Source organism: Natator depressus, chromosome 2 (assembly GCF_965152275.1).
Source record: "Natator depressus isolate rNatDep1 chromosome 2, rNatDep2.hap1, whole genome shotgun sequence".
Lineage (NCBI taxonomy): Eukaryota > Metazoa > Chordata > Testudines > Cheloniidae > Natator > Natator depressus.
Window position 1 is genome coordinate 203,761,130 of NC_134235.1, and position 12,326 is coordinate 203,773,455.

Here is a 12,326-nt window from a genome sequence, read left to right on the forward strand (position 1 = left end):
AACAGGCATTTCTTGTAATTTTATGCAGTACTGCCTGGTCATTACTGAGGGTGCCCAATCTTGTACTTATCAGTGTTTTTCCTTAAGAGTGAAGAAGCCTCCCCACTTTAAAATCACTCAATGAGACAGAGTGGTAGATAGAATGAACCTTAGAAGATTCTCTCAAGATGAAAGAGCCTCCTCTTGTATTATAGGAAATAAGGAAATGTGAACTTACGGGAGGTTGAGAAAATGTTACCCTTTTCTGTATGGGTCTAGATTGGGGTGTCAAATGTTGGCCGGATCCAGCCCACCAAATATATTTGCATGGCCTGCATAGCATGTTCAGAATCTGTAGAACCTAAGCTCTCACCAAAAAAAGTTCTCTCTCTCCTGGCTACATATATAACCTTTCAAATGTGAACGGACTGTAACCAATGTAATGCCATCTGCCTGATTCTGCAAACAGCCTGAAACAATGATTCATTGCTGTGAACTTCCTCTGACTACCAATAATCCAATGACACTTTAAAATGTAATCATTAACTATTTAATTTATTCTTTTAGCAATGAAATGAGGAAAGGATTGAGATCAAAATCCACAGGTCAGAGGTGAGGAAACTGGGAGTTGCTACAGAGATCGAAGTACAAATGAAAGAAAGACGCAGAAGAAGGCAGAAAGAAGAGAAATAGTGGGCAGAAAAACAACAGTTCTAAAATAGAGTATGTTTTCCCTTCATGCAACAATAAGGTACTGAACAGATAATAAATCTGCACAAAATAAGTTTGACAATTCCAGTCCAGTCTTATGCTTGGAGGTTTGAAGTTTCAATTTTGAGTCTTTTAATAAGTCCTTTAAACCAAATGATACTTAAAAGCCTTTTACCTTAGTTCTTTTGGCCATGAGTTCCAAATATTTTTGCATAAAATTTCTGAGCCTTTATTCAACAGTGTTGAACTTAGTAGAATATGCAATTTTGAACCCTTTCAACGATTTCTGCTTCTGGATTACAGAGTTAGACTCATCTTCAGGCTTTAGTGTACACTAGTTTAAAAATGTACCAAACTAACTAGAGAAAGAAGGCTGAAAAACTGCTCTTCAAAAGGCTACACTTTGAAGCTTGGTTTCTATTTCTTCTTGTTTTCTTTTTTGATCATGTAGTTTAAAAAAAGGATCCTCACCTGATAAAAGAACAGCAGTAGTGTTACTGAGTAATCCTTATCTGTCTTGGCAGAAGCTAGACTTTGGTGAGGAAAAGCAGCTTCTTGTTTTCTGGACTACTGATTATCTGAACAGAAGGTTCCAACAGGCTGAGGATCAATTTGCAGGTGCCCAAGATGAGACACCTTAAAAGGGCCACATATTCAGAAAACGCTGAGCACTTATCCTCTGAAAATCAGGCCATTTTTAAGTAGTCTCAAGTCACCCAAAAATCACTAATCACTTTTAAAAATCTTGCCTTCAGTATTCTAATTGGCCTTTTCTGTTGCCTAGTAAGATATACACAGAAGGAACAACCCATCAAACCAGACTGATTGAAGATACAGAAATTATATTTCTTCTTGCAATTTTCCATCCCATGCTGATTTGTGTTAGCCAAAACCTTGGGTTGAAAAAAAGTTTAAAGGGGGTTTTATGATCTGTCTCTTCATACTATAGAACACCTAGCTCTAAAATAGCACTTTTCATTAGTAGATCTCAAAGCACTTCAGAATCTTTAATGTACTTATTCTTACAACACCACTGTGAAATGAGGACAGTAGCGCTTCCCTGTTTTTACAGATGGGGATTTGAGGCACAGAAAGGCTGAGTGACTTGCCTAAGATCACATAAGTATTTTATAGAGCAAGGAACTGAATCCAGGTCTCCCAAGTCCTAGGCTAGTGCCCTAACCACTAGACAATTCTTCCTCTCAATTAGGCCTCTGAGGCACCTAAAGACAAAGATCACTTGAGATAAGCTCACATGATTTACTGTGAGCCAACATATGTTTCAGTAAAATCGTATTCAAATTTTTCAGGAATATGATTTATTTTGTGCTTTAAAAGAAATCTACCATTAAATGGTCAAACCTATAGTGTGGAGCCGGTGCTCGGGCAGAGGCAGCATAAGGAGTCCCATGGGCCCCCATCACCTAGGAGACAGACCTGCTGCTAGCTGCTTCCGGGGCGCAGTACGGTATTGGAACAGGTAGCTGGGCAGCACTGCCGACGGGACTTTTAACAGTTCGGTCGGCGGCGCTGACTGGAGCCGCCACGACCCAGTGCCTTCTATTCCGCAACCAGTACTGGTCGCGACCCACAGCTTGAAAACCATTTATCTATAGGGACACTGAGGGGGAAAATAATTTGAAGAGACTTGACAGGAAGAACAAACCTGGCAAAGCACTAAAGCTGTGTAGAGAAACAATTCACCAAAGCAACACCACAAGAGTCCGAAGTATTACAAGACCAGAGACACTGAAGAGAAGCCAACAAAATGTGCCAAAATAGACAATCTACTAAGACAGAAACCCTCCAAATACAGAAAAGCAAAGCAGGATAAAACAAGCTCTGAGCTGACTCATGAAAGGACTTCAGCAGAACCAAATGACAAAGGAACAAGTAATACTTTTGGAATTAAACAACAAGAAGCACTGACAAAATGCATCGTGGGTTAAATAAACCAGAAGAATTTATTACAGCTCTGACTGGACTGGCTGATTTAAAAAGAAAGGATATAAATACAGGAGAAAAAACTACCCTGGGACATGTGACAACAGAAGTGGAAGCCACAAAAGTCAGGCTACAGCACTTAAGGAGAGCTCTTTTACCAATCAAGGCAACACTAAGTGGAAAGTCCTGAAAACTGAGGTAAAGACAGTTGCGAAATGAATGCTGACCAGACTTCTTCTCTCTGTCCTCCCTCATAGGAGAGGAGAGAATCCTGCTTGCTTGACACCACCGTCTTATTTAGGAGAGTCAAAATCTCAGACTTTGGATAGTTTTGTCTTATCTTACTATGGGGACATTTCTGCTCTATTTTGTTCATGATAGTTTGAGGTCCTTCAGAAACACATTATGTGATATGACTAACATCTTTAAAATGTGGTTCATCCTCTCATCATCCCCCAGAGGAAAAACTGTGTGGCAATATAGAGTGTTCAGTTGTGGTAGTTTTTTTAATATATGTACGTTTATATGTTTATTTTAGTTAAGATATGGCCACAGCAGCATAACTTGCACTTGGAGTGGAAAGTGGTGAGGTTTGTGACAGTTCTCAGTTCCTGTGGGAGTATGTTCCACAGTCTTGGCTCTGCTCCCACAACAACTGTCTCCTGCACAAACGAGCTTTACCTCTGCAGCAGAAAGCACCATTCTGCCTCAGGAGCAGAGCTGTCAACAGCGATCCTCATCTCCGAACTTTAGGTGATCTTCTAGATATCCTGAACCCAAGCCATAAGTGCATTGAAAGTAAGGATCAAGACCTTGAATTTGACTCTATATTCTATGAAAAGCCACCGTAGAGAGACGATGACAGGTCTGATGTGCTCACTGTAGCCTGTGTTGCTGAGGAGAAGTTGTAGTAGTTGAAGTCTGATGGCTTCATGTCCAGGTATATTTTGTTGCTGGAATCACAGATGCCAAGGACAGCAGGGATCCATTGTGAGCCTCTACTCTAAACTTCCTGTATAACACAGGCCACAGAACTTACCCCAAATCATTCCTATAGCAGATCTTTCAGAAGAACCATCCAACCTTGATTTTAAAATGGTCATTGACAGAGAGTTCACCACCCCTCTTGGTAAATTGTTCCAATGGCTAATTACCCTCATGGTTAAAAATTTACATCTTACTTACAGGCTGAATTTGTCTAGTTTCAAACTTCCAGCCATTGGATCATCCAAACAGAAGATAAGGGCAACATATAACTGAGGGCCAGGTCATTCTCCATCAGGATAGGACTTAGTCCTTGCCAAACAGAGATGGTAGAAAGTGTTACTCATGGATGCTGCTATGTGAGACTACGTCAGCCAAAAATCCAGCAGCAGTTCTAAACTATGGAATGAATTGACCAATTGTGCATATGTACTTTTAACTAAAAGAAACTGCACTCAAAACTTCCCAAAAGTGCTTTCTGCTGCCAATCAGCATAATCTTTATCTTGATTAGGTTCAAGTTCAATCAGCTGTTCTTAATCCATTAGCTGATCTTGATAGCCACATGTACTGAAGGAGAAGTAGAAGTTGTGTCTCATCTGCATATTGTTGGCACTTGAATCCATGAACTCTCACCAGTTTGCCTAGATCAGAGAAAATTTATCCTTATAGTACTCCACAAATGAGGGACCTGGTGGCAGAGATGCTGCTTCACATCACTATGCTTTGAGTGTGTCCCTTCACAAAGGACAAACCATTTTAGCACATTCTTATGGATCCTTGCTTCTTTTCTCAGATGGGACAGCAGTATCTCATGATCAGCAGTGCTGAATGGTGCAGAAAGGTCCAGGAGGATCAGAATGGATGTCTGCTCTCCATCCATTCACAGCAGGAGGTCATTCATCAGTGCCAATAAAGCGGCTTTGATCCTAGGTCCTGGGCTTGTAAATTGGCCTTTTTCTTCTCTAAGATTGTGCTCAGGAACAGAAGATTTGATACTGGCTGGTAATTAAGCTAAATCTGAAGTATCTAAAGTGGATTTCTTCAATGGAGGTTGAACTATTGCATATCTGAAGGAGGAAGGAAAGATTCCTTCCTAAATGAGTTATTGATTATTTTGGTAAGGAGTAACACCAGTTGCTCAAGGGAACATGATACCCAAGAGTGAGAGTTCTGTGTATAGCACTTTAAATAAAGGTGCATTCTTCAGCCCTCTTTACCCCCAATGAATAAAATTCCAGTTACTTAAATTAACTATAGATATACATGTGAAACGTGGATTTTGAAAAGGAAAAGAAGTGTTCAAGTAAGAGAAGACATGGTGGATCAAGAGACTAATCTTACTCAACTCTTAGTTGTTAAATATGTCAATTTTCTTTTCTTTACTATATACAAATAAGATTCAGTTATTGACATTTACAATTCCACAAAAAATAAAAGACAAAAGAAAAAAATCATCTATTACCAAACACTGACAATTGGGCATTTGTTTCAGCTCAAGATTTTAAACAAAATAAAAAATATAGGAATTGCAGCAGAAAGCCTGATTTTCCTAAAATATAGAAATCAGGCTATAACAGAATATATAAAGCCTTCAGGGCTTGACAGGCAAACCGGTTTACAACAGTGTGATAGTCTGTACCCCTGTGTTCATTCCTTTTTCAAGACTATGATACATTTTGGACAAAGTATGCCTTGTGAGGTAGTATTTGAAAACTCAAAATTTGCTGGTCATTATTAATCCAAGTAAAATACGTGTGGCAACATTGTATGCAACATTATATGATTCTACTCTATGATATTACTAATAGCAACCACAAACCAGTTCCTCAGAGACAAAAGGCAAACTAATGTTTCAATCAGGTGTCAACAAAATGAAAGACCATCACCTGATTCAGTGGCCATTCTTTGGCAGAAAAAAGGGTGAGAGAAATTTACATCTTGCAAAGAAATAGCTGGAGGTTCCCATCCCCACAGACTTTGTCTCCTGATTCTCAAAGAGAACAAGATATAAAAATGGGGAACAGACACCCCCAAATCTCCCTTCATCTTTACTCACATCGACGACACTTGAAGAACAAAGTAAATAGCTTTGGACGAGGAGGAGAGATCCTGACTGAAAGACTCAGCCAGCAAGACTTCTAGAACATGTGATGAGAAGTCTGGCTTTGAATTCACTTAGCTGATTATGTTAGGTATTAGTTGCGTTTTGCCTTTCATTTCTTTGTAACCAATTCTGACTTTTATGCCTCATTACTTGAAATCACTTAAAATCTATCTTTCTGTAGTTAATAAACTTGTTTTATTGTTTTATCTAGACCAGTGTGCTTGGACTGAAGTGTTTTGGAAACTTGATTTGAGGTAACAGGGTTTGTGCATATCATTTTCTATTAATAAAATGAACGACTTTATATGAGCTTATGCTGTCCAGGAGAGGGCTCGGCAGTACAAGATGCACATTTCTGGGGGGGAATCTGGGACTGGTGTTGTTCTGCAGTGTAATTCAAGAGTGGCTAGCCATAGCACTCACACAGGATAGCTGGGAGTAATTTACATGCTGGAGGCTGTGCGTGAACAGTATAAAAGGCACCCCAGGCTGGAGGATTGAGGGGACATGGCTGTTCAACAGTCCAGATTGCACCCTGGGTAATGCCACAGACACACCCCACTTTGTAATCTGTGTTGTAGGAATTCACAATCAGTGCACAAATTGTTAGAATATGTATGGGTCACTACTAGTAGAATCAGAAAGCCAGTACTAAAATACTACTCTGTTTGCATTCACAACTTAGTTAACTAAGTTTATTGGCTTTATGAAGCCAACTGCCGTAAAAGGTTTCAGAGTAACAGCCGTGTTAGTCTGTATTCGCAAAAAGAAAAGGAGTACTTGTGGCACCTTAGAGACTAACCAATTTATTTGAGCATAAGCTTTCGTGAGCTGCAGCTCACCGAAAGCTTATTCTCAAATAAATTGGTTAGTCTCTAAGGTGCCACAAGTACTCCTGCCCTAAAAGGGAATTTGGCTGGTGGATAAATATGTGATAAAAGCCAGGATAGGACGTGGAACAATTATAAGAGATTTATTTTGCATTGTATTATACTGTTTGGATCTCTTAAGCTCAGCAATACAGCTTTTTGATATGCTAGAACCTGAAACACCCATTAAATAACAGTACTAAGCATTTATATAGAACTTCCTATTTGTAGGTATCACGGAAGAACAAGAACCTGTATTTGCAGAACGTTAACATGGATCTACCAGAAATCTATATAAACTGCAAATCCAGAAGAGTGGCTCTCTCATACAGGTTAGGATACAGTATCTGTTCTAGTGTGCTGACCCTTCACCAAACTTGTTGAGTGACTATGAGCAAGTCACTTAATTTTTCTGTACTTCACTTTCCCCATCTGTGAATGGAGAAACTGCTACTTACCCATCCTTTTAAGGCAGCTGAGCTCCTCTAATAAAGAGACATTATGCAAATGCAAAGGACTATTACTTTTACCACTCAACTGACAGAAATATGAAGATGTGAGGGATTTAGGGAATTCTTGGTATGAAATCAAATTAGAATTATTGGATAGTGAGGCACATGCAACCCCAGCTTTATGCTCACTATAAAGCAAATAAACCTTCGTCATTGTTAATTGGCTAAAAGGTCTTTACACCATCCTATGTGTCAATACGAAGGACTTAAGAGGACAGATATAAACATATGAAATGGGCACACGTTCCCAGAACAAAAGTTTTAAGACCAAAATGTTATATTAGTAAAGGAATACCATATAACATTAAGCATATTCTTTATGTGCTATGTTTCTCAATAAAAAAGAATCCATAGCTCAGTTGTATACTCATCAGGTTTTGTCTGGTTAAAATCCTATTATGTGAATCTTCCTTTATTTGTCCATCTTTTAATATTTGAAGCAACCTACCTCATTAAGAAGCAGTAGGAGGCATTTTAAGACACCAATTACCATGGTATCTATGGGGCCAGATATTTATATTCTCCAGTTTATCTGCAGTATCTGTGTTTACTACCAAATGCTCCAAACGAAGAGAAGGAAATACCTGTACCTCATTGTTTTACAAGAGAAAATGGTAGCAAACAGTCAAAAACAGTAAAAAAAAAAATTACTACAAAATTTAATCCAAAAATTGTCACTCTTCAAAATGTTCATTTTTTTCAAAATTTCAACCAGCTATATAGCAGCTTTACATTACATAATATATCCTGTGCCTATCATTTAAAGGACAACTTAATCTAGCTCTTTTTAAAAGAGAATTAAAGATACTACACTTACTCTTCAGCCTCTGTGTTAACTTTTGTGGGTTTAGTTACATATTCCTTTCTCTTCTAAAACAATCTTTTTTCTTCCTCTTCTCTACTGTATGGGAAAGACCCAGACAAAGGGGAAACTGACTGACTATGCAGGGGAAGAGTTAAAGTGACTATACAAAGAGTGCAGTCAAATGCACAAAGTAAGAAAACAAAATAGAGAAGTCTTTTGTTTCCATTCCCTTAGTAATTTATAATACATAAGATTATTATAACACCACTAAATAAAACGTTTTCTGGCAGAAGCAATGAAAATATCATGTTACTGACCTGTTGAGGAATAACAGTGTCTCTATAACTGGGAAGAATTTTCAGAGTGACACTGCCACTAATACTTTTCAGTAGTTCTTGTAGTTCTTTTGGATTGTTTCCAACTTCATGGCCATTCACCTCTTTAATGATGTCACCCACATGCAGAAGTCCTTGTCGATCTATCATTCCGCCATGCAAGATTCGTGCTATTACTAGATCATTATTCTCAACCCTAAATGTAACACCCTAAAGGAAGCATTAAGTAACACCATTACTTAGTTTAATATCACTGTTTGAGTTTCACCTTAAATTTTGTTCTAACAGTTACTACTACTGCTGACTTTTTAATAGTGACCACAGAACAAATTGTTAACATACTGACATTATTGCACTGTATTATGCAATAAATATGCATGGTCCAAGTGAAATAAATGCAAATCATATGTACTCCGGAAAGGAAGTTGATACGTAAGCATACACCGGTCAGACCATTTGCTCTTGACTTCATTAAGTTCTGTCATTCCTTAATAGGACCAAATATTCAAAAAAAGTTTCTTCATAACACTTATGCTAGGCATATCATCCTGCCTAATGACAAGGTCATCATTTGTCCTTGAAGAGAAAAGTGTGGGAGAATGGTCATGTATCTTCAGATTTTAGCTTTTCATTCTTGCATCTCCTGTCAAACTGATTTTGAAAATGTTATAGTGCACATTATAATCAATCGAATTACTCAATATAAAAATTATCAACACCAGTATGAACAAAGAGAAATAATAAGAACAATGTAGAAAATTCAGAACATCTAAAATATTTCTCTTACTGTTTAGGTGAAAGACAGAACACCTAATTACATTTACTTACCAGTGGCTCCCCTGCTCTTTTGTGAATACCAAGTATACGAATGGCATCTACTGGTACTACCTGGTTGTTCACTGAAGAATTATTAATTTCTGGGCTAGAAGGAGGGGAATCATAACACTTTGATGCCACAATATCATGGGCTTCCAAGAGTGACTGTAAATGAAGAGTGAATAAAGCAGGTTTACTATTAATATCTATGGAAGGTATTGGTTATTAAATGACAATTCAGTACCTAAATGAGTTGCTACAAAACCTTTAAGTCTAGATTTTGCAACCCTTGTTTCATTTAGAATACATTAACACTTAAATAGACTTCTTTGGGACATATGAGTAAGTATTTACATGACTTCATCACCATACTATCTGAACAAATATGGGACTACTCACATAAGTACTATTTACTGTAAGCAGTTGTAGGAGACACAGAGTAAATATGGGGTTGAATAGGACCAGGTGGACTCTCACGCATGAACGTGCGTGCAGACACCCTAAAATATTCTTCTTTGAGTAATATGGAAGTATCTGAGCAGTCACATTAGGTTCCTGGAGGCTCATGAACACAAAGTGGTGGAAGTAAAAAATGAACAATCCCCCACAAAAAAGCTAAAACTACACAGAATTGTAAGTCCTAGGTTTATAAGAGTTTCCAGTGATTTTGCAAGAGGTGTGTGGTTTCTACTTACAAGAACCTGAATTATAGTCCCATATACGATTTGGGATATATGTAAACTGAGAACTCCACTTGCTGGAAACAAGTGATCAGAACTTTGAACTAAAGGAGTTCTTCCCAGTCTACATACATGGACACACACACAAATATTGAAATCTTATAACGAATACCTTTGGAAGACAATTTACTTTACAATTTTAAGGTACCTTTCATTAAAAAATCTAATCTTCTAACATTTATGAAAAATCAACATAAATCTAGGTTTGCTGGACAAAGCAAAAGACCAGACTCTAGGGGACAGATTATAGTGACTTCAGGCCTACGTGGAAAACATGGAAACAAGAAGGGTACTCCAACCCACATCTGTATAACCTGGCAATAATTCACTCCCATGAGATGGAAGTACCAGGCTCCGTCAGAAAGGGAGCGTCTCATTGGTAGAGGCAGGGAGAGGAAATATGGGCCCTTGACAAGTTAGTGGAGTGGAATGGCCCTTAATCCTACCTTGCCTTAAAGTAGGATAGTGGCAGTTTATTTCACAAAAAGACATCCTGGAGTTCTAGTCACAGGCAAGGCCACTGACAGGCATCACATTAAGTAGTTGGATAGAAAAAGCAGAGTACAAGATACCATGGATGGTGGCTCTGGTAGGGCCACATGCACAGCCGGGGTAGGCAGAGGATAGGACCAGTAGCTAGGCCAGGCTGTACTACTCGAATGCTGCAGCTTCCAGAGGCCTACCAGAGCATGGACACAGAAAGCAGAGGCCTTCAAGCAACTCACATGGGATGCTTCAGGAGCCTGTGTGCCACAAACAGGGAAACAGCGAAACAGACATAACAGAGAAAAAGGAACTTCAGGTCCAGTTGTGGAAGCAGAAGATAGGGGCTACAGGTTCCTGGGAGCCTCTTGAAGGGCCAGCAAAAATTTGCTTTAACTGCTGCCACCAATTTGCTTGTGTGACTGAACCTGGCAGTTACAGGACTGGGAGCTATTCTTTTACCTGGTCCTCTGCTCAAAACTTAAGTGGGTTTTTGTGTAGGAATCTCTGCAAAGCGAGAGTCAGAATCCTCATGACACCACAAGGGGTAAATTATGAAAAAATATTCTAATATGCTCTTTAAAAATCAGTTTAACCTAATGTGGTGGCACAAAATGCTAAGATCCCTTAATCATAATAATCTAACAATGTTACTACAGGGCAGAGTTAAGGTTATTATTTTTTGTATGATCACAGTACCTAGGAGCTCTAGTCCTGGGCCAGTACACCACTGTGCTAGGCCCTGTACACACACGGAACAAAGACATTCCCTGCCCCAAAGAGTTTAACAATCTAAATGAAAGAAAAGATGATAGAGGTATACAGACACGCCTACATGAAAGTACAAGGACACAAGGGACATTATTGGTCAGCGCAAGAAGCTGCGGGCTCAGTACACTAGCAGCTTAACCATTGTCAAGCTTTTGTACATAACACCACAGAGGAGAGTCCAAAGGAGGAATCTTAAGGAAGATGAGTTAGCTTTTCAGATATTTACGGGGAAAAACTCATAAGCGAAAGGGGCAACATGGGAGAAGATGCTTGTTTGAAAATTTAACAAGTGAGCCAGGGAGGCCGGAGTTGATCTTTCGGTGATGAATGAGAGATGACGGATAAGGTTGTTTCAGTGCCATAATTGTGAATTTCTTACTTTAACATTTTGGATCGCTTAAGTATTACCTTAACTCTGAATTTCCTGATTTTGTAGTGCTTGGTTTTGGTAGGACATCATCATCCAGGTTATGTTTTTTCCCTTAAGTGATACATACGCTCAACCTTAATTCTGCTTTGACAGTTTTTTGTTTGGGAATATGTAGAGGGCATAGCTCACGTCAAGTGCAATTCCTAGACTAATGATTTAATAGACAGAAATGTACAATACCTCTTTCCTGAAGAAACTGTTTTTCTGAGGGATGAGAGAAGGCCACAGACTTATGAATAAGGGGTTTCCTGCACCTTCTTGTGAATAGCCTGCTACTGGCTATTGTCAGAGATAGGATGCTGGAATAATGGTGTAGTTAAATGTCTGCCAAACACACCACAGCAGTGGAGAAAAGTTAATCCAAATTTAAGATAAAAAGTCCAGAGTAAAATAAAAGTTAGGGAAATCCTTTTATATCTTATGTAACTTTTGAAGCATAAAACTGTCCAGTTAAAAAAACCCAAAACACAAAAACCCTGTATGCAAGAGCAACAGTGTGACCAGTTTTAAAAAAAACAGGAAGATTCTTTAGCTGACAGTGCAGAACTAAGTTTCCAGGTGAAAGGATGTCAAATCTGTATGTAATATACATCATCCCCCTGAGCACAGCAAATTTGGACCAGGGGAAGAAAGAATTGCAAGTGCTTGGCTAGAGACAGATTTGAGAATATGTCAAGGAATGTATAATATGCTTTGATCAAAATGAATTCGTTATCATATATACCTAATCCCTCCAAGTGGTCTTTTTTTGTTTTGGTTTTATCCTATTTCTCTTTAACTCTACTCTTGGTGAAAAAAAGACTGTGGTGTTTCTTCCAAATTCTTCCTCCTTATTTGGTTG

The 12,326-nt window shown here is 38.6% G+C and overlaps 1 protein-coding gene across 2 annotated transcripts in view; it reads right to left on the bottom strand.

Moving 5' to 3' along the window:
• Window positions 1–12,326, bottom strand: part of PALS2 (protein associated with LIN7 2, MAGUK p55 family member) — a 125,805-nt gene that overhangs the window by 32,253 nt on the left and 81,226 nt on the right. The window contains exons 4-6 of one of the 2 annotated variants that reach the window (XM_074945769.1): window positions 10,374–10,544; window positions 9,074–9,226; window positions 8,228–8,455 (exon numbers count right to left, since the gene is read on the bottom strand). In XM_074945769.1, the coding sequence (XP_074801870.1) occupies window positions 8,228–8,455; window positions 9,074–9,226; window positions 10,374–10,544 (552 nt within the window). The remainder of the gene's footprint in view (window positions 1–8,227; window positions 8,456–9,073; window positions 9,227–10,373; window positions 10,545–12,326) is intronic. The other variant, XM_074945770.1, reaches the window with a different exon arrangement.